Here is a 23371-nt window from a genome sequence, read left to right on the forward strand (position 1 = left end):
TGTACAGTGTTTATCTTGCATTTTTACCCAATCTTGACAATTTTAATTACTCATAATTCTTTGGCCTTATACTAGTAAATCAAATATTTACTCTCACCAAAAATGAACTGTGATTATTAACTAAGAATATTGGATTAATGCAATTGAACCACTGTACCACCAATAGAAAATCCACTTAAAATGAAGAAAGTAGGGAAAACCACTAGACCATTCAGGTATGACCTAAAGCATATCCCTTACGATTATACAGTGGAAGTGACAAATAGATTCAAAGGATTAGATCTGATAGACAGAGTGCTTGAAGAACTATGGATGGAATTCGTGACATTGTACAGGAGGTGGTGATCAAGACCATCCCCAAGAAAAAGAAATGCAAAAAGGCAAAATGGTTGTCTGAGGAGGCCTCACAAATAGCAGAGAAAAGAAGAAAAGCTAAAGGAAAAGGAGAAAAGAAAAGAATAACCATTTGAATGCAGAGTTCCAAAGAATAGCAAGGAGAGATTAGAAAGCCTTCCTCAGCAATCAATGCAAAGAAATAGAGGAAAATAACAGAATGGGAAAGACTAGAGATCTCTTCAAGAAAATTAGATACCAAGGGAACATTTCATGCAAAGATGGGCACAATAAAGGACAGAAATGGTATGGACCTAACAGAAGCAGAAGATACTAAGAGGTGGCAAGAATAAACAAAAGAACTATAAAAAAAAGATCTCCATGACCCAGATAACCAAAATAGTATGATCACTCATCTAGAGTCAGACATCCTGGAAATGTGAAGTCAAGTGGGCCTTGGGAAACATTGTTACGAACAAAGTTAATGGAGTTGATGGAATTCCAGTTGAGCTATTTCAAATCCTAAAAGATGATGCTGTGAAAGTGCTGCACTCAATATGCCAGCAAATTGGGAAAACTCAGCAGTGGCCACAGGACTGGAAAAGGTCAGTTTTCATTCCAATCCCAAAGAAAGGCAATGCTAAAGAATGTTAAAACTACCACACAAATGTACTCATCTCACACACTAGCAAAGTAATTGTCAAAATTCTCCAAGCCAGGCTTCAACAGTATGTGAACCATGTACTTCCAAATATTCAAGTTGGATTTAGAAAAGGCAGAGGAACCACAGATCAAATTGCCAACATCCATTGGATCATAGAAAAATCAAGAGAGTTCAGAAAAACATCTACTGCTTTAATTGACTACGCCAAAGCCTTTGACTGTGTGGATCATAACAAATTGTGGGAAATTCTTCAAAAGACGGGAATATCAGATCAACTGATCTGCCTCCTGAGAAATCTACATGCAAGTCAAGAAGCAACAGTTAGAACCGGACAACTGCTTCCAAATTGGGAAAGGAGTACGTTATGGCTGTTTGTTGTCACCCTGCTTATTTAACTTAGATGCAGAGTACATCTTGCAGAACGCTGGGCTGGATGAAGCACAAGTTGGAATCAAGATTGCCGGGAGAAATATCAATAACCTCAAATATGCAAATGACACCACCCTTATGGCAGAAAGCAAAGAAGAACTAAAGAGCCTCTTGATGAAAGTGAAAGAGGAGAATGAAAATGTTGGCTTAAAACTCAACATTCAGAAAACAAAGATCATGGCATCTGATCCTATCACTTCATGGCAAGTAGATGGGGAAACAATGGAAACAGTGAGAGACTATTTTCTTTTTTTGGCTCCAAAATCACTGTATATGGTGACTGCAGCTATGAAATTTCATAGACGCCTGCTCCTTGGAGGAAAAGCTATGACCAACCTAGACAGCGTATTAAAAAGCAGACATTACTTTGCCAACAAAGGTCCTTCTAGTCAAAGCTATGGTTTTATCCAGTAGTCACATATGGATATCAGAATTGGACTATAAAGAAAGCTGAGCACTGAAGAATTGATGCTTTTGAACTGTGGTGTTGGAGAAGACTCTTGAGAGTCTCTTGGACTGCAAGGAGATCCAACCAGTCAATCCTAAAGAAATCAGTCCAGAATATCACTGGAAGGACTGATGCTGAAGCTGAAACTCCAATACTTTGACCACCTGATGCAAAGAACTGACTCACTGGAAAAAACCCTGATGCTGGGAAAGACTGAAGAAGGGGATGACAGAGGATGAGATGGTTGGATGGTCTCACCGACTTGATGGACATGAGTCTGAACAAGCTCCAGGAGTAGGTGATGCACAGGGAAGCCTGGTATGCTGCAGTCCATGGGGTCACAAATAGCTGGACACAACTGAGCGACTGAACTGAACTGAACCAAGCACTGGGCATTATAAGGAAGTGGCTCTATAGGTATAAAGAGCCTGAAAATATCTTCATTATTCACTAATGTGGTTTTCCTATAATGTTTATTTTTGTTACTGATTTTTAAAAGTACCTGTCAAGGCTTAAAAATATTTTTATTGAAAATGAGTTTTATAAACATTGGAGATGTTACTTGTCCAGTTTTTTGAAGCTCCAATTAACAGGAGAATCTTTTTAATAAAGTGATTTTTCTTTCTTCAATGGTCAAATCATAAAGTTCAGAGATATTTAGGATATTTGGTCTAATTGGTGGTGAAATCATGTTCTCATCATTTGGAGTCAGTGTACAGGCAGATGCACAATTCTTTACTGATTCGCCATTCAACTAAGGGGGAAAATCACACTTTGATAGTTTTCTTTTCTAAATAAAGTCTAGTAGGGCATGCGTGAATGCTAAGTTGCTTCACTTGTGTCTAACTCTGTGTGACCCTATAGACTGCAGCCTGCCAGGCTCCTCTGTCCATGGGATTTTCCAGGCAAGAACGCTGGAGTGGGTTGCCATGCCCTCCTCCAGGGAATCTTCCCAACCTGGGGATGGAAGCTGCATCTCTCATGTCTAAACTGCACTGGCAGGTGGGTTCTTTACCACTAGTGCCACCTAGGAAGTGCAGTTTGATCCAGTTAGTGAACCTGTCTAGAGCAGGATGGCCAAAGTAACTTGTGATCCCAGTTTGGGCTAGTCTGCTTTACCCACAGGCAAGGTTAATTGTCTTCATCAACTAGGGCTGCCATAACAAAATAGCATAGACTGGGTGGCAAAAACAACAAAAAAATTATTTGTCAGTTCTGGAGGTTGGGAAGTCTGGCAAGGTAGGTTTCATTCTGAGGCCTCTTAACTTGGCTTGTGATTACATAACCTCTTCTTTGTGTATTCTCAGAGAGAGGAAGCGAACACACTCTTTGGTGTCTCTTCTTACAGGGGCACTATTCCCAGCATGAGGGCCCAACTTTCACAACCTCATCTAATGGATGTGAGAGCTGGACAATAAGAAAGGCTGAGTGCTGAAGAATTGATGCCTTTTAACTGTGGTGCTGGAGAAGACTCTTGAGAGTCCCTTAGACAGGAAGAAGATCAAACCAGTCAATCCTAAAAGAAATCAACCCTGAATATTCATTGGAAGGACTGGTGCTGGAGCTGAAGCTCCAATACTTTGGCCACCTGATGCGAAGAGCTGACTCACTGGAAAAGACCCTAATGCTGGGAAAGACTGAAGGCGGGAGGAGAAGGGGACGACAGAGGATGAGATGGTTGGATGGCATCACCGACTCAATGGACACGAATTTGAGCAAACTCTGGGAGATGATGAAGATGGGAAGCCTGGGGTGCTGCAGTCCATGGGATCGTAAAGGGTCGGACACAAGTGAGCGACTGAACAACAACAACAATAAAGCCCCGTTGCCAAATACTATTGTATTGCGGGTAGGGCTTCAACCTATGGATTTTGGGGAGACACAAACATTCAGCCTACAACAAGTATCTATTCCAAACCCACAAGTTGAGACTTGTATCAGGCCAAGGGAACTCATAAACAAAGCAAACAACAGAGGAACTAGGCAATAGGGTAGAATGGCAGCCCAGGCTAACCAACCCCCTTTTCCTCACTTTCATGATCATTATCTCAAGTGTTTATACCTGGCACAGAGGATGTGCTAAATATATGCTTAAAAATATCAGCCAGTATACCTTGAAGCTTACTCTTTCAGGGCACCTACTCTGTACTGTATGATAAGGCTCCAAATACTAAAGGTATTATCATAACTGCATATTGTGTGTGTTCAAGTAATGGAGATGTTTATTTGCAATGAGAATTTTAATATCAGAATATTGTAGTATGCTATAGGAGTCAGACACATGCCACATTCCTTTAGTGGCTATGGTATTTCTGATAAATGTATCTTCAAACCAAAGGGTGCCAGGCTCCTGTAGTCACACCTCATCCCCTGCTCTGCCCTGTAAACATTTCATCAGATAATCTCTGCTTCAAAACTTGCCTTCCAAGTCTTTCCTTTAAGCAATATTTTAAAATTTCCAATAACATGTTAAAATGCATCTCTTTTTCTCAAGCCTGGGGACAAGTAGTCTACATAGAATATCTACTTTAATCCACATTGCAGTGACTGTGACCATGTGATCCATTATTCCCTTCCAGTGTAGTTTTACCAAATTGAGACAATATGATATTTTTATCTGTATTTGTAAATGTTTTACTAGTACTAAAACTTGCATTGATGTTATTGAAATCACTGCATATGCATTTATACACTGAAATGTGTGTGATACATACTCTAATGCATATGGCATAGGTAAGAGCAGAACTCTGAAAACTGTTCACACAACTGAATACAGATGAGTTTGGCAAGTTCCTCTCACCTTTTGCTCAGCATAACTGCCATTCAATTTCATCAGTGATTTGTAACATACCATACAGTGAATATCTCACTTATCCAGAATTTCCTTTGCTGGTAACTTCAAGTATCCAAAATATAACAAAAATATTAAGTTCTAAATGTTATTCTCTGCTGACCAAAATGGATGACATGAAGTTACTTTTACTCTGGAAATGATATTAATAAGTTTGGTCATCTCATTTCCCAAAACATAATTGAAGACAGCTGTCAAGACAAGTCGAGAACAATGCCCAAAAATGACAGCCTGACAAAGAAGGATGCAGAGAAACTGCATCTAAACTACTGCACATGCAAACTAAACTACTAAAACAACAAGAACACATATTAAAAGCCACAGAATTACAGGAGTTTGAAGCAACTGATTTTGGTGCTAGTAGCTAAGCAAATGATATTAGCTTATGAAAGTATATGTATGTTATGTTCCAGTGTTGACTGAGCAACTGATATAAAATTTAGTTATGTTCTGTATGAGTTTTAGAAGGTATTATAGAATGTTTTTCATAAAAGAGTTTAACATATATTTTTAAAGCTTTGTTTAAAAGAAGAGAAACACCTGTGGTCTACAGATTTGACTTGCTTTTGTACCAAGTGAAATCCTAAGATCAAAAATTAAGAAAGAAAAAAAAAAAACTTTCCTAAATATTTTATTATACCCTCCAAATCCTTAACCATTTAAATACTTGTGAATTTTGACTGTTAAAGCAGTATTGAAAGTTTAGAAGTAGCCATACAGCTGAATCCAATTTATGCATACACAGCACTAAGGCATACAAACAGTGACTCTTGTGTACTGGAAAAAATTCAGGATGTGAAATACAGTACTTTTAATTGTCTAACCCTAGTAGACTGCCCTGTATAAAGTAAATGGCCACCAGATATAATATGCTGATAACTGTAATACTAAGTACAATATATAATTAGAATTATATAATTACTAATTACAATTATAATACTAATTATAGAAATTATCCACTATGATGGAAAGGAGGAAACACTGGAATTTCCTAAGGGCAGAGATCATCCATCAGTCAATCCTTAAAGAACTGGTGTGAGTGTGAATGAGTGTGTATGATGGCATGTCTTGGGAGCATTGGGGTAATGCAACCAGAAACTCTGGTTTCTGAAACTAGTCAACTTCCCCTCCCCATCAAGTCACTCCTAAGCTTGCAGCTTCCTGGGGTTTCGCCAACAACACAATGTTTTGCTAAGAACTGCCTATTAAGGAACTACTCTTGTCTCAGCTAGATAAAGCCCTTAAGGGGCTTCCCAAGAGTAATCCTTAGACTACAGAGGTTTCTGGAAGATAAGAAGTCCCTTTCCATTCCAAGCATGCTCTGTTCTTCTCCTTTTAACTGACAGGAGTAAAAACTGCAACTTTTCCTTTACTTAGGATTGAAACTACAGCTACTGATCCCGACACCAGATCACAAAACAACATAAACCTCAGGGTATAGGGAAAAAAAAAAATACTAGTAAACAGTAGAGAGATCTAAAAGAACACATTCATTTTTTTGCCCCTCAAAATGCCTTTAAACGGATCAGTTGTTAGAAAACTTTGCAGTGAATAATCTTAGAAGATGCACCTTTTAAACTTTTCAGTAGTTTTTCTTTACAATATCTACAAAGTACCATTTAGTTTTTTTTTTTTTTTTCTTTTTTTTTCTTTTAAAAAATCAGAATGGGCTTGGGGCCAAAATTCTACTGCCAAACAAAAGTACCACTTTATCAAGCAACTGCCTAAAAATAAAAGCGTATTATTTTTGAGACAGAACCAAATTTAGTATTCTGCCACTGTACTTGGAACATGTACTTTAAAAGGCTCTCTTTGTGGCCTGGGAAAATAAGCAACACCATTGTACCCACCCAATGGGCAGCAGCCTCACTTCACGTAGATGGTACGTGGCTGATGTGGCGCATGGAAGATCTGCTGGGCACTCATCGGTCAAGCATCTTTCCTGCACACAGCCACCAAATGAAAGCTTGGGTTTTGGTGCAAGCTAATGTATCATAATGTCTTAGGGACCATCTTTTTATGACCAGGAGCTACATGTCTCAATTTTAAAGCTAAAGGCAAAAAAATACACAAAACTTTCTGTGGATTTTTCTATTTTGGAATATCTAGAAATTCCCTCTTTTGTTGGAATCACCTATAACTTTCAAATAGAGCTAAACCCTGTGAGTCTACCCGATTTGTGACATTTTAGTGGTTTCCAAATTTGGTTGCAGTTCATGGGGTCGCAAAGACTCAGACACAACTGAGCGACTGAACAACGACGAGGACAAATTTGGTTGCTCATTGAAAGGACCCGGGGAATTATTTTAGAAAGCTTGTTCTCAGGGTCTCACTGAGATCTATCTCTAGAAATCTATATTTGATAAGGCTCTCCAAGTACTTATGATGAACATAATTCAGTTTGATTTGGGAACCACTGTCACAACCCATCTTTCCTAAATTAATTGTCCTTCCAGTTTTCCCTCTGTGCACAATGATGTTTGTCTTTTTCTCCCCAATCAAGTGTTTTCTCAGATTTATCTACTTTTCTATTTTTTCCCTGTAAACTGCCTTAAGTACTTTGGTAAGATAAGTGATGATAAAATTATCAAAATACATAGATGGTATTCTTTTTGGTATTTCTGTAAGTGGAAACACATTTTAGCAATAACATTGTCAAGTTCTGTTTCATGATGGTAAAGTGTTAGTCATACAGTCGTGTTCAACTCTTTGTGACCCCATGGACTTGTAGTCCACCAGGTTCCTCTGTCTGTGGATTTCTCCAGGCAAGAATACTGGAGAGGGTTGCCATTCTCTTTTCCTGGGGATCTTCCTGACCCAGGGATCAAACCCAGGTCTCCTAGTTTGCAGGCAGATTCTTTATCATCTGAGCCACAGGGAAGTCCTTATGATGGTAAGAAAAGAATCAAAGTTATAAAACTCCTGAAATAGGCAATCATTTTACAGTCAGTGACAAAGTCAATTTTTACTTATTTCCTGGAAATTACATACTATGTTCTTTTAATTCACAATCCATTTTACACTATCAATTAGATCAAATATCAATACAGCTCAACAAACTTTTATTGAGTCCAATCTTAGGCACATGGGATACAGAATTAAGTCCTAGATTCTACCGTTCTTCAAAGAATTCACGATAGGGTAAGAAAGACATTTTAAAAATAGTGGGAAAAAGGTGAAGCGAGTACAAGTTGTTGAAGGAACACATCTGAGAAGGATCAACTCTATCAGGGTGGACAGATGTTTTGAAAAGAAAGGTTTATCATCACCTAGAGGAAGTGATACTCCAACTGGGGATGCGTTGAAGTTCGCCAGCCTATCAGTGAGGGGCTTGAGGGCGTGGAGGGCATCTAAAGGGAGATGAAACCGCCCATGGAACGTATGAACGTGAGACAGTTTCCCCTGCGTTTAGGGCGCAGTGTCTGGGGATTGCTGCTATGGGAGGTTAACGCCTCCTAGTGGCAAGGAATGAGGCTCCAAACTAGATTTCTACCCTTGAGTAGACTTTTTAAGACTTGAATGCCCCAGTAGAGAGCTTGGACTTCAACTTTAGATGAAGGCTTTGAAGTCAAGGAAAAGTCATGTGATCACATGGGAATTTTGAGAGAGAAAACCTGGCCGACCGTGTAGGCTGGAATGGGGTGGGTTTGGGTGGGGATTAGACTAGAGACAAAGAAACCAGTAGAAGGCTGCTGTTCCAAGGAAGTGGTATCAGGAATGGCAGGAGGGGGCAACTTACAAGACATTCTAAGAGCAGAATGTTCAGTATACTTAGTGGCCCACTGAATGTGGGAGAGAAGAACTGAGGGTGTCATTTCAGCCCAGGTTTCTGGTTTGGGAGTCTAGGGAGACAGAGACCACCAACCTAGACAGGAAAATCAGACTTGAGAGAAATAGAGTTCACTCTTAGACATGTTAAATATTTTTTAGAATATTTGTTAATAAGTTTGGTAACACCCATATATAAAGTAACAAAAAAGTTAAATTATAAATATGATGTGGTTTATAGCAAACTAACCCATTAGTTAACACATCACCAACACGTCACTTATGTAACTATATATTGTTCTGAACCCAATCAAATAGGAATCACACCTTTATCTCTGTTCTTAACGAAATGTTCCTTTTAATGTAGTTTGAAGCCATATATATATTTTCCTATGAGAAGAGTTAGGTTGTTTTAAAAATCTGGCCCCAAATTTACATTTAAAATACTACACACATGGTCACAACTCCATGCCCTGTTTTCAACAGAGTACCCAAAGCCATGTGATCCAAAACAGCAGATTTTAAAAATAACTCCAAATTTTCTTGACAAAGATTTGTGAGTCACATCAGGTTATATGTTCTTAACTTCCTGTTTAGGTTTTACAAAGACAGTTATTAATTACAAAATTAGTTGACTTACCCCAAAGATGTTCCCTAGTCTGAAGCAGAGAGATGATCCACGGGCTGTTTGGGTATCTGGAGATGAATTTAGCATTGAAGAGTGGCTTAACAGCAGAGAACATGATTACTCAGAGAGGACTATTTCTCTCCCAGCTCCTTGTTGGAAGAGGACCCTTCGAGCTCCTACCCACCTGTGGGCAGTTGTCTACAGACGTGGGTTTTGTCCCAGGCTATAGTCTTTTGCTGCTATAGGCTTCTGTTCAAAATTATCTCCTTACTCCAGTCCTCAGCATCACAACCTGCACATACTACATCCATTTTGATATTTTTAACTTCCATCTCAGTCAAATAATCACTAAATATTTTTCTAGTTTTTAAAAAAATCACCATCAAACCAAGTATATTTGTTGAATATATCTGATCTCCAAGTGGAAACACTTTGGCCAATGGAAACAATTCTATTATCGGCCCAAAGCATCTATCATATCAGCATCTTTCATGGAGGCCCTTAAACAGTGTTGTTAGATACTGGAAAGTGTGCTCAGGAGGCAGCTCTAGGGAATCAAGAGTAATTCTGTGCTGGATGCTGGGTTGTACCATGTCCAGGTACCTCATCCTCCAGCTCTGAGTTGAATTTTGAGTTGTATTTATATGTGTAACAGGCACTTAATGTTGACCACATTTTAAAACACATTTAGAACTTCTGGTGATTGTACTTTACTAAAGAATATTCCTAGGACTATTTTTTATACTACCATAGCCATCCTTTTGTGTTCTTAAAAGTTGTAGACAAATGACTAAATCTATAGCAAAAATAACAGTAATAATGCTTAAAAATAACAACAGTCATATTTATAGAGCACTGCCTTTGTGTCAAGCATTTTCCAGGTATTATTTCATGGAAGAGTAAGTACATAGATTAAATTTTCTCCCTTCCACAGACAAGAAAACAAAACCTAGAGAACTTATGTAACTTGGCTAAGGTGAAAGCGGGTGCCTGAGCAGGGATTCTGTGGAGTTTGATGCAGAATTTTCATTCCTGTACATGCCTCAGCATCCCTTAAGAAGTAACGTAGGGGCAGTGGAGGAGGGCATTTGGGAAGACATTGAACAGAAGACAGTGGTGGTGGTGGGATTATTCTGTTCACACATGTAGAAAATGATACAATTTGTCAACTAGCCAATTTTCTCTCTTTCAAAGAACATGAGGACAATATTCTTGTATGTGTGGCTATGCTGTGCATCATGTGGAATCTTAGTTCCCCAACCAGGGATGGAACCCACGCCCTCTAAAGTGGAAGCGTGGAGTCTTAACCACTAGACCACCAGGGAAGTCCCAGAAACAGTTCTTTGAGATCTGAAAAAGTGGTTTTCCAAGCATGGTCTGGGGACTCCTGAGGAACCCACGGATGCTTTTAGAGGGTCTGTGAGGTCAAAATAATTTTTATAGCCATATTGTATGGTAAAAACTGTTTTTATAATAATACTAAGATGCTCATTTTTTCCACAAGTGTGCTCTCAGTAAAATATTCCATGACTACATGACATATTGCAACAGATTGAATGAAGAAGTACATATAAAAAGGTAGCTGTCTTCTGTTAAGTCTACCATTAAAGAGGTTAAAGATAGCAAAACAATGTCACTCTAATTTTTTAAATTGGGATTTTTCATAAAAATATTTCACTAATGTTACTATCGGAGAAGGCGATGGCACCCCACTCCAGTACTCTTGCCTGGAAAATCCCATGGATGGAGGAGCCTGGAAGGCTGCAGTCCATGGGGTCACTGAGGGTTGGACACGACTGAGCGACTTCACGTTCACTTTTCACTTTCATGCATTGGAGAAGGAAATGGCAACCCACTCCGGTGTTCTTGCCTGGGGAATCCCAGGGACGGGGCATCCTGGTGGGCTGCCGTCTATGGGGTCGCACAGAGTCGGACACGACTGAAGTGACTCAGCAGCAATGTTACTATAGAATAGTTTTAATATTTTTTAAAATGAATTAAAAATTTTAAAATATTCTCAGTTTTAATTTCTAACATAGTAAGTATTGACAGACATAAGCCATACAAACAAATACATTTCAGGGAATTCCCTGGCAGTTCAGTGGTTAGACTCCACGTGTCCATGGCAAGGGGCCTGGGTTTGATCCCTGGTTGGGGAACTAAGATCCCGCAAGGCGGTGTGGCCAAAACAAAAAAAATTTTTTTTTTTCAAATTTTAGTTCTGAAAATACAGAGTTTGAACACCTCTGTTCTGTGATCGGATATAGAATATTTAATTATAGAATCAATGATAGCATGGTTTCCTATTTCAGAATCACTTGAAGAGACATGTTGTAAATGGTGCATGATTTAGTGTTGTAGCTCTGAGAGTTTAGTGACCATTATCACTAAATCACACAATCTTGCTCCCTCACACATTTCACTCATACGGGAGACCTGAACAGTGTATACAGCAGTGAAAGGTGCTGTCAGCAAGGCTATGAGAAACAGAAGTTTTCTTACAGTCCAAGAGGATGAGTAACAAACTACCGCAAAGCCTGCTGCCTCAGAAGTATAGACCAACATGACTTTTAAACCAAGACAACACACATTTAATCAACCACTTCCACACATGAAAACACTGTCATTACTGCTCCAAGACCATGCTCTTTTTCCACTTCAAAATCTAGGGACCTATTGTTAAAGGTGTGTCTATTTAAGAGGCAGAAAGAGGACTTTACACATTTTATCTTTCTGTGATTCAAACTTTTCATGTATTTTTTCATGTCCACTCCTTTCTTCCTCTTCTGAACCCCATGATTCCTCCCTCAAAGTTTCTATTCCTTTTTTTTAAAAGCACAATAAATAACATGAAAGAGAACAGCGGAGACACTTTCGTACTAAGAGAACCACTAGTAATTACTTCACCATATATGAAGTAATTCAAACCTTCAACTCAAGATGGGTTTTCAATTGGTGTTAATTTTTCCATTGCAATGAGCTGAGAGAGAGCTATTCAAATTCTAGTAACATTTGACAATAAATGCACTACAAGAATTATTCTTCAGTCATTAGAAATATGGTAACAGCTGAGCAGTATCCAGCCAAGTGGTAAGGCCTCTAAGAACTAACATTATTATGTTTATCCTTCAGACACACGCCTACTGAAGTGCTAGTTGCTAAAGGTTTGAACAAGAGAAAACGTTTCCCGCCTTTCATGCTCCCAAATGGCCAGGGCAGAAGCCACCTTCCCAGACAATGATAACACAGTATGTCAAGTGCTGTCAAGGCTAATGAAAGTTGGGCCCTGAGAAGAGGATGGTAGGGAGCCATGATGGACTGAGGAGTGAGTCACACCGTGGGGTTGGAGAGGGGATTTAGGCAGAAGGCCATGTGTTGGCTGGCAAACTGATGCCTTGTGTGAGCAGTGGTGTGGTCACAACCCAAATAGGGTACTTGTGCTCAGGTGTGCATGCATGCAGAGCCCAGGTGAGGTAGCACAGACACCCTTACCACGTAGAAGAACACATGGGTAAAACGGACTTGTGTTGAAGGTTCTCCAGAAAGATGAGTTGTTTGAGCAGAGGCCCTTATCCAGCATCTCTTCTATGAGATAATTCTCCCAACAAGGACATGAAGAATCTTAGCACAGTAAGGTTTCAGCGTCCAATTTAAAAATAATGCTCTTATATCTTTGTCTATTAAGAATTTATACCACATGGGCCAATGAACAGACAAAGCATATTAAAAATGCAATACTAAAAGCTTAAAATTATTTATAATCTGAAATACATTTTATTACAATATGCTCACAAAGTAACATATGATCATACTATAATCTATAAAAATCATATATAATCAGATAGTAGTTTCTGAAAGCTAGTTCTCAAGACAGAAATCCTAGGTAACTCAGAGAAAAACAATTTAGAAATAGAAATATGCTTCTACTTGAGGAAAAATGGCTTCCCTGATAGCTCAGTTGGTGAAGAATCCACCTGCAATGCAGGAGACCCTGGTTTGATTCCTGGGTCAGAAAGATCTGCTGGATAAGGGACAGGCTACCCACTCCAGTTTTCTTGGGCTTCCCTTGTGGCTCAGCTGATAAAGAATCCACCTTCAATGAGGAAGACCTGGGTTTGATCCTTGGGTTGGGGAGATCCCCTGGAGAAGGGAAAGGCTACCCACTCCAGTATTCTGGCCTGGAGAATTCCATGGACTGTATAGTCCATGCAGTCACAAAGAGTCGGACTTGACTGAGAGACTTTCACTTTCACTTTCTATTTGAGGAACACTTCTATTTGAGATTAGACTACTTTTTGAGACATTGTAACAATCTAGTTATAGGCATCAAGTCATGCAATTTTACTAAAACTGGCTAATCTAGATTTTGTGTCTGAGTATCTGTGCATGCCAGTGTGTGAGTATGGAAGTGAAGTGAAAGTTGCTCAGTTGTGTCCAACTCTTTGTAGCCCCATGGATATACAGTCCATGGAATTCTCCAGGCCAGAATACTAGAGTGGGTAGCCTTTCCCTTCTCCAGGGGATCTTCCCAACCCAGGGATCAAACCCAGGTCTCCCGCATTGCAGGTGGATTCTTTATCAGCTGAGCCACAAGGGAAGCCCATGAGTAAGGAAACTATGACCCAAAATAATTAACTCTTCAACTTCCACAGAAAATTCAGGCAAATATAAGAATTTAATTGCATATTTTAAAAGAAAGTTCATCCTTTTCTTTTTTGAAATATGGGGTTTAAATTTATTTGGCAGCAGCCATGGAGTCCCGAGTTTAATGACAGCTGATTAAAATGGTTTTTTTTTCCCCTTACTTTGACTTTATTGAAAAAGAATCAAAACTATGTTGGCACAGACTGTATTTCTCATCCTAAATGGTTTAACATTTGCAATATTTTGTATATGATATGTGTGTCATCTGAAACAGGCTTTTTCCCATTAAAAATAATCAAAGAGAAAAAGATGATGTTTGCATTTTCTTTGTTTGAGGTGTTTATTGCATCTCAGAGGGCGTACATGCACTGGATTTTTGAACTGAAATACAAAGAAAAGCCATGTTGAAATTGGTTTTAGGTAATTTTCCCCATTACAGTGTATGTTATCCCCACAGTAAATTCAGATACAACCACTTTTAAATGGTACCATACATCTATTGAGTAATTTGAAAAAAAGGCAAACACCTTTCCAACCCAATATGCTTTAACAAAGAGCGGCCAAGCCACTAGCAACACTGATCAACAGTGACCTCATGTATGCATCAAAATCTTAAGCCAAGCCATCAGCACAGACAATGTGACGACAACTTAAAAGTTAAAGAATACAGTATGTACAGTAAAGAATACAATTCTCTGATTTAGTTTAAATTCTAATCACAATGGTACAACAAAACCTACTTTGCGCTCAATTGAGGAATGGAAGAACACCAGTCTCCAGAACACACAAAGAAATACTGAATTAACAGATGTACCGAAACCCACAAGAAAATAAACAGATCTGCAGTAAACTTTAAATTACAGCCATACCTTGGGGTGCCTTCATAATCACTTGAATAGCACACTTCTAATTGCATTTTCACAGACAAGATGGAAACAGACCCTTTACTTTCAGTGCACTGAATCAAGAATGAACAAGTAGGTCAATTTAGATGCAAAACCTGCCAAACATAATTAAAATAGATAATTCAATACAGCGGTGATTAAATATGGAATTCTTCCCATATGGTTTTTCATTCTTGATTAAGGTAGCTTTGAGGGGAAATATTTGTTATGGACATTAACCTTTATATTTTCTTTAAAATAAAATTTCTTAACATATACAGTGCCACAAAAATAAACATTTCCCACCACAGCTGAAGTTCCTGTGATTGGAAAAGTGTACTCCACACCGAAAAAAGTTCTGTATATTTAAGAGTGTTTTCCTTACTATCCAATATTATCACACTATATTTGTAATGCAGATACAGAAGAAAAGAGAATTTATGGGGAGAGTTCAGGTGTGTCCAAAAGTTATATATACATTGAAACCTTCAAAAACACAGACACGTCTTTCCCAGTGGCTCACCACACAACAGCTGCGTCATCCGTCCATGGGCGAGGTCCAGAGAGCACTGAAGGCATCAGAAACATCCATTCATTGTTTACGTCACGCAACACACGAAGGACCCACATACACTACAGCTTTGAGAGTAGGGATAACAGCTAAGGTAGTACACATTCCTAATGTTCACTTTCACAGCTGTGCTACACATTTTGGAAGAGAAGTTATGAATAAGCATTGGGATTGGTACTGGTGGCTCCCTTTGAAACTCTGAGCGTCAATTTTATTTGAAGTCTCCAAAGTCATTATTTTTTTTCCTATTCAGTCACAAAAATTGCAGCTGTAAAGATAAAAAAGCACTTGAATTAGAAAATGGAATTATGTAGTTCTCAAACATTTTACCTTCCTTGCAATTTTACTTTGCTGTTTTACACAGCAGGTCTTCATATTACCAACGTCACATTTAAACACTTTACACAATTCTTTAAGACAAGCTTAAAATTTCATCCAGGAAAATTAAAAACAATTTTTTTTCAATGTATAGCTTCATTTTAAGTAAGCAAATTCTATTGGCAAAATTTGGAAACTGGATACTTAGAAAGTATCCAATTTCCAATTTCTAAGTATACTTAGAAAAAATCTTAGCAAGACATTCAGTATCAATTAAATACAGTTAACCTTAAAAAAGGGCAGTGATAAAGAGGGGGGAGGGCAAGGACTCCGTTTAAGGTTTTCAAGGAGCCACTAAGTACTTGTACAAGTGGCAGAACAGAGTGGGGAGACATCCCCAGTGATGCAAAGCCTTCATTTACACGCCCTCTCCCCTCGCTGCTATCTCCCATGCTGTGTCATCTCTGCCAGGAAACCCTTCCTGGGGTCTTCAGGCTTAGGCATGGGCGTAACTCTCCTTTGTAACATAGTCTGTGTCTGTCCCTCTTTTGACTGAATCTGAGAGCAGAGGGTGTCTCAGGCACTTCTGTTTCAGGCACTTCTCAGAATTTCAGCACATGCCGACAGCAACATTTCTGAATAACAAGTGCTGCTTCCTGCTGCACTCCTGATCATTTCTGAAACTTCAGCTGCTAAGAAATAAGTGCTTGTTGTCTTATTTATGCATCTACATCTTCATGATGCCTACCTCAGCCCAATCCAGCCCAAAGTAGAACAGAAAAGTTGGGCTCAAGGAGAATTACTTGGCTGAGATGTCAAGGCCTTAAAATGATAAATCATTAATGTTGCATGAAGAAAAAAAATCACAAGGCAGAAATGCACGAAATTCATCATAGGCATCAGAAGAAGTTTAAAAAAATATATATAGTAGACGTATGATAAAAAGAACACCAGACAGGGGTTCAAAAACTTCAACACTCATCCTTCTCTTCCAGTGTGACCCTGGGCAAATCACTTACTGCCAAGGGACAGTTTCTTTAGCTGTGAAATGGAGGCCAGAGTATCTGGCTAGCTTATCCTGCAGGGTTTGATCTCCAACAGAGGTGATCAAAGAGTTAATTATTGGGAAGAATGAAAAATACTGTGTAAATGCAAAGCATCACTACTAGCGTTCACCCACATTCAGCAAGTATTGGGTTGGCCAAAAAGGTCGCTCTGGTTTTTCTGTAACATGAAAAATTTGAATGAACTTTTTGGCCAACTTAATATTTGTTGAGAAGCTATCCACTGTGTCAGGTTCTGGGGTTAACAGCAAATTGTCTTCATTAGTTTCCTTCTATAAGTCCACTATTAGCCATAACGTACTTTCACAAATTATATTAGAAATTTAAAACTAGAATGTTAGAAATGAAAATTGTGCCTCAATGCAGAGATACAAAGGGTAATCTAAGTTTTACTTGATGAGGCCAAAAAGAATAAGCAAATTAAAATTACAATTGTCACCAAATATATTCTTAGTTTCTAAATGATGTATTATAAATGTTACCTTCCTATAAATTCTAGTCATCATAGAATGCAGTAGTAATTTTCTAATTTATGAAGTAGCTTGGGCAAACTTTTGCTTTATTAGTATAATCTATGTGCTTTCCAGGGTAAGGACAGTTTGGAGGTTTCTCTCCCTCTTAATTTTGCAAATTAAGTAAGATTAAAAAATCACTGACAAAGATAGCTTTCCATATGGATTTCAAAAGCATACACATTCAAACAATTATTATTATATATATGTATTAAAGACACAGAAGTACAAATATTATACCTAATAAAATAGCTAAGCATAGCATAGGTCACTATTACAAGCCCACAGGAAAAGCTCAATATTAGATACCTTAAATTGTTTACAAGAAATCCTTGATGTTAAGATCCGCTAATGGGTCCTTTGCTGGAGGTTTCTTGGGACTCTGAGAGGCAGGTGTAGGGCTTGGAGAAAGCTAACGAGGAAAAGCCAGCCCAAGACAGTGGAAACAGAAAGCAAACAGAGATAGATAAGCATTAGGCCAAGCACATACCATAGAAAACAAACATGCAGGAGTTTAGATGGCTAAAAGTTTACACAATCTACTTTGTTCTACTTAAGTCATAGGGTTGTTTTGGATTTTGGATTTAAAAAACACACTTCAAAGGATATTGGCTTTCTTGAAATTATTTGACATCAAATTTAGCCAAAGTAAAATTTGAGGACTCTTGTAGAACAATATGGATATTAGTTAGGGAAGATGTGAAAAACTAGTCACATTAAAGCTATTATGAATACATAGTGAAAAAAACAACTTCTCTATTCAAAGCATTGTGACTTTGAGTTATTAGTACCTCTAAACTAATAAAGGAATATAAATGACTTTTCTCAGAGTGAGAGTGAGTTTGAAGGAAAAATGGAAAGAAAACAGCTTGCAGAAAGTCACTTAAGAAATTACTTAAAAATATTAGCTAAATAGACTAGAATTTCATATAAAGTATTTTAAGTGAACACCTGTCAAATCTGGGGGCACTGTTTGCTTTCAGATGAGCAAATAGTCTAGTTGTGAATGTCACCGAATTCTAATTTTGCCTATCCAGCTTGTAGAGAAGATTAATTACTAGATACTACAGAGAAGAATTATACTAAACCTGAAGCAAAAGCAACCAAAAATTTACTTACCTTGTTTGTTTAATGAATACCTGAATTATTTCATTGTGTGACAAACATAAGATTTGGGAACAGGCTTTTGCAGGAATGTTAGGGTTCAAGGCCTTGAAAAAGGTCACGGAGTCTACATAGAACAATAACTAACATATATCCTTTGAGCTAATTAATCTTCTATGGCTGTAACAAGATGGAAACTCAGGAACCTGGGACTGAAGGGCAAGGATGTATGTTTTCTTTTTTGGTTCTGTAAACAAAACTCCAGAAATAAGGAGTTTTAGATTTGTTCCTTTGTCCAGAAACTATTAACTGTAGTATGTTTCAGTCAAATTTCCATTTTTAAAACTGGGATCCTATCTCATGGAAAGGCCAGGAAAAAATAAACATAAAGGGTCAAAGTTGTTCGGAAGGTAAGAAACTCAAGGACTGGTCCATAATTAATAATTAGGTGATATAACATTGAGATACCAACCAACTGACCTACAGAGCAAGAGTCCACACACCAGTAATGAAAAATTTCTATGTCTTCCAAAGCTACTAACTCATGTTTGCTTTCTTATCTAGTATCTAATCAGCTATGATTCTTCTCTGATGTAGGAATACAGCTTAAAGATTGTATAACTATGGCATACGGTTTCCCAAATTACCATAAATTCAATTAAATGATTAAAACACTGTTTTCATTGTATCATCTATTTTTCATTTTCATCCTTTGAATTAAGTAAACAAATTGATGCTATGCAACACTGGTAACAAGCAGGAAAACTACCTTATATAATAAAACTGTGTTATTTCTAAAGCATTCAGCACACCAAATACAATAAGACTTTAAAAAAATCTCAGTAACATCCTTTCAATTTTTATTTTTCAAAAAGGCAGCAGATGGTCATGGATATATTTAACCATCAAGGAAATATTCATAACTGAGAGTTTGTCTTGGAATTTAAATATATCTAGATTGATTGTAATCCCAACTATGAAACCCAAAACCTCCCTTCATATCCACTCCCCGCCCACCACCCTCCCCAACCCCAAACAACATTCATTATCTCAGAGCAGAGGAGAAAATTTCTCAGGAAACCAGTGCTTTGGTGATGGCCTTGAAGGCTGGAGTCTCTTACCTTTTAAATTTATCTTTTTGGACACCCACTACCACTCTCCTGGTCATTATGGCTTTTGAAGGGTTAAAGTAAAGAAACTGAAGCCAATTTTGGGAACAGGCAGAGAAAGAATTTAGAGATGATTCAAGGAAGAAAAGGGGATTAAAGTACATTCAGAAGGTTCACAACAGGATTCCTATTGTGAGGCTGAGACAATATAAACACACGTGATAAATTAAAAATTATACACTAGAAGTGAAACCATTTACTGATATCCTTAAAATATCTTAGAGCCACGTGTTTTGAGTGCTCAGCACGGTGCTAGCAGTTATAATGTTCTTCCTCCATCCTAAATCAATTTCTCATGGTGAAAACTTCTTTGGTTCTACATATCCCTTCCCTTGGGCCAGGCATTTATGAGAGGAATAAACAAAGGGTGATTTATCAGCATGAACATCATTATTAGCAGCAAAACAGTTCAACAAGGTGCATATATTTTAGCATCTTTGCAAATAAAGGTAGCACGCTGTATAGTAAGAAACTTGGCCTCATCTAAAGAGAGGTTTGCCCTTTGTCCTGGACCCTGGTCGATGACTTCTAAACCTTTGGCATTTACCTAGCACCTGGAATGTCTTTGTTATTCAGAGTGGATTTGTGGCACGACACCTGATAATTTATGCTAATTAGGTAACTCAGGGTTGGGGGCTGGCCATGCCAGAAAATCAACCATATGATTACAGTTCAGTCTTTGGGCCCACAGGATATGAACCTGACCTTCAGGGAGGGAAGGAGGGAGGCTGGAGATGGAGTTCAACCACGTGAGACATAATTCAGTTAGTCATTCCTATATCAGATCAGATCAGTCGCTCAGTCGTGTCTGACTCTTTGCGACCCCATGAATCGCAACACGCCAGGCCTCCCTGTCCATCACCAACTCCCGGAGTTCACTCAGACTCACGTCCATCGAGTCAGTGATGCCATCCAGCCATCTCATCCTCTGTCGCCCCCTTCTCCTCCTGCCCCCAATCCCTCCCAGCATCAGAGTCTTTTCCAATGAGTCAACTCTTCACATGAGGTGGCCAAAGTACTGGAGTTTCAGCTTTAGCATCATTCCTTCCAAAGAAATCCCAGGGCTGATCTCCTTCAGAATGGACTGGTTGGATCTCCTTGCAGTCCAAGGGACTCTCAAGAGTCTTCTCCAATACCACAGTTCAAAAGCATCAAATCTTCGGCGCATATAATGAGAGCTTAATAAAAACTCTGTGTACTGAAGCTCAGGAAAGCTTCCTGGGTTAGCAGTACTGCATGTGTATCCTCACACAGTGATGCCGGGTGGGTAACGCATCCCTGAGGACAAAGAAGCCACATATGGGATCCTCTCAGACTTTGCCCAGTGCATCTCTTCTTTTGGCTGGATCTGTTTGTATCTTTTCACTATAATAAAACTGTCATGTAAATAAAGTTAGTGCTTCCCTGAGTTCTATGAGTCCTTCTAGAAAACTGCCTAATCTGAGGGTGGTCCTGGGAAACCTTAAATCTGCAGGCAGCTGGTCTGAAGTTGAGGGTGGCCTTTGGGACCTGAAGCGTCTGATGAGGGCGGTCTTGTGGGAATTGCTCCCTCAGGCTTTGTTGTTGTTGTTGAGCCACTCAGTTGGGTCTGACTCTTTGTGACCCCATGGACTGCAGCACACTAGACTTCCCTGTCCTTCACCATCTCCTGCAGTTTGCTCAATTGAGTCGGTGATGCCATCCAACCATCTCATGCTCTGTTGCCCGCTTATCCTCCTGCCCTCAATCTTTCCCAGCAACAGGGTCTTTTCCAATGAGTTAGCTCTTTGCATCAGGTGACCAAAATACTGGAGCTTCAGCTTCAGCATCAGCCCTTCCAATGAATATTCAGGGTTGATTTCCTTCAGGATGGACCAGTTTGATCTCTTTCCTGTTCAAGGGACTCTGAAGAGTCCTCCGGCACCACAGATAGAAAACATCAGTTCTTCAGCACTCAGCCTTCTTTATGGTTCAGCTCTCACATCCGTTCATGACTACTGGAAAAACCATAGCTTTGACTAGACAGACGTTTGTCAGTAAAGTGATGTCTCTGTTTTTTAATATGCTGTCTAGGTTGGTCATAGCTTTTCTTCCAAGGAGCAAGTGTCTTTTAATTTCATGGTTGCAGTCACCATCTGCAGTGAATTTGGAGCCCAAGGAAATACACTGTTTCCATTTTTCCCCCATACATTTGCCATGAAGTGATGGGACCAGATGCCAAAGATCTAGGCTTCACAGTTTGGCAGACTCACTGCAGTTAGTGTCACTAGTCTTGGGCAAACTTAGCAGCAAGGAGTATGGTGTCCCTAACCTTAATTTTGGCTAACTCTAGGAACACGAAGTAAGACAATGGATTAGAGCTACTCATTTTTTCCTGGAATAAAGGCCTAGATATTTTAAATACCTGGTAGTTCTCAGGAAACATTCCAAATTAAGGGAAGGAATGGAGGGACCTTAGGACAGTTAGTTTTTCTATCATTTTCCTTTAAATGTCACCACTGTTCATCTGTCTTCCTCGTTCCCTTTCCCTCTTCCCAAGCAACAACCATGAAGATGGCATCAGGTAAAAACATTTTAAAATTGTTGGTCACATGACAGTTTACACTTATAAATTAACGTCATTCTTTTGTGGACGTTTAAAAACTGACCTGTGTGCCAGGTACAGCTGCAACTCCAAAGGGTGGCCTCATCATGGGCTGTGCAAACATGACAGGCTGCTGCGGCATCATGGGCATGCCTGTCCCCGCCGGAGGCTGAAAAAAGCAGAGGGGTTCCCAGTGTGAGTGGAGTCCACTCTGGCAATGCCCTGATGTTTATGTCTTTAATATGTTAAAGAAAATTGCTGAGGAATCCAGGTTTGTGAAAAAGTATCACTTGTAATTTTTTACAAAGATGCTTACTTACATTTATTTTTATTTATGTTTTTGGCTGTGCTGTGTGGCATGTGGGGATCTTAGTTCCCCGACCAGGGACTGAACCTGTGCACCCTTACAATGAAAGCATGGATTCTTAACCACTGGACCACCAGGGTGCACGCTCAACTGTGTCTGACTCTTTGCGACTCCATGGACTGTAGCCCACCAGGCTCCTCTATCCATGGGATTTCTGAGGAAAGAATACTGGAGTGGGTTGCCATTTCTTCCTCTAGGGGATCTTCCCAACCCAGGGATTGAACCTGTGTCTCCTTCATAGGCAGGCAGATTCTCTGCCACTGAGCCCACCTTGGAAACTCCAGACCACCAGAAAAGTTCCTACAACTGGTAACTTAGAATGATGGGTGTTGTGAGGCTGGCAGATGGCAGGGAACCCTGAGGTGCCTGACAAGCCTGGCTGGCCAGACAGCACCCTTACCCCAACAAGGCTTTGCTGTTGTGTAGTTCTTAAAGAGGTAAAGACTTATTTCTTTATGGGAAATGGCCCTAAAATTTGCTAGTGATAAAGTGGTAAGTGAAAAGTCAGTATACTGATGAAAAGTTGATTTTTGATGATTGAGCTAAGAGCCCAGGTCACTGGTTTGGTAAACAGAACTCCAAAAATGACATTATCAGTGCACTACAAAAATTATTTTGATGGTGGAAAATTATTTTAAGTGTCTTATAACTGACTTGATCATGTCCTGTGTAGACTACTTAATGTCTAAAGCAGATGACTTAATTTTTAAATTTTACTCTTCTGGGTTATGGGGAGAATTATATTCTATAGTTAATCTGGGATTGGCAAAGTCCTTAGAAGTATTAATTACAATTTTTAAAACAGGTCATCACTCACCATTCCAAACCCTGCTCCAGGTTGTCCGACAGATGGGGCCCCGGCAACAGGAGGAACTGAACTGGTTGGAGGTACAGCTCCTTGCTATCAAAAAAACCCACAAAACACACAGAGACACATACATACACACACACACAAACAACAAACAAAAAGAACCAATACAATATGGCTTTAAAAGGACAGAATATAACTTTTAAATGCATGCTCCTAAGTATGTGTAAAGATATAAAGAAATCT

At 39.1% G+C, this 23371-nt stretch overlaps 1 protein-coding gene across 36 annotated transcripts in view; it reads right to left on the bottom strand.

Moving 5' to 3' along the window:
• Window positions 1-14080: 14080 nt before the first annotated feature.
• Window positions 14081-23371, bottom strand: part of SNAP91 (synaptosome associated protein 91) — a 169339-nt gene continuing 160048 nt past the window's right edge. For 24 of the 36 annotated variants that reach the window (XM_086317005.1, XM_086316994.1, XM_086316989.1 and 21 more), the window contains 4 exons: window positions 23135-23218; window positions 22015-22119; window positions 17424-17526; window positions 14081-15488 (listed from right to left, as the gene is read on the bottom strand). In XM_086317005.1, the coding sequence (XP_086173131.1) occupies window positions 17434-17526; window positions 22015-22119; window positions 23135-23218 (282 nt within the window). In that variant the 3' untranslated portion in view covers window positions 14081-15488; window positions 17424-17433. The remainder of the gene's footprint in view (window positions 15489-17423; window positions 17527-22014; window positions 22120-23134; window positions 23219-23371) is intronic. The other 12 variants (XM_086317006.1, XM_086316993.1, XM_086317000.1 and 9 more) reach the window with 1 other exon arrangement.

This window comes from Bos grunniens, chromosome 9, assembly GCF_055505025.1.
Source record: "Bos grunniens cultivar Pamir isolate PY7600 chromosome 9, Bosgru_T2T1.0, whole genome shotgun sequence".
NCBI lineage: Eukaryota > Metazoa > Chordata > Mammalia > Artiodactyla > Bovidae > Bos > Bos grunniens.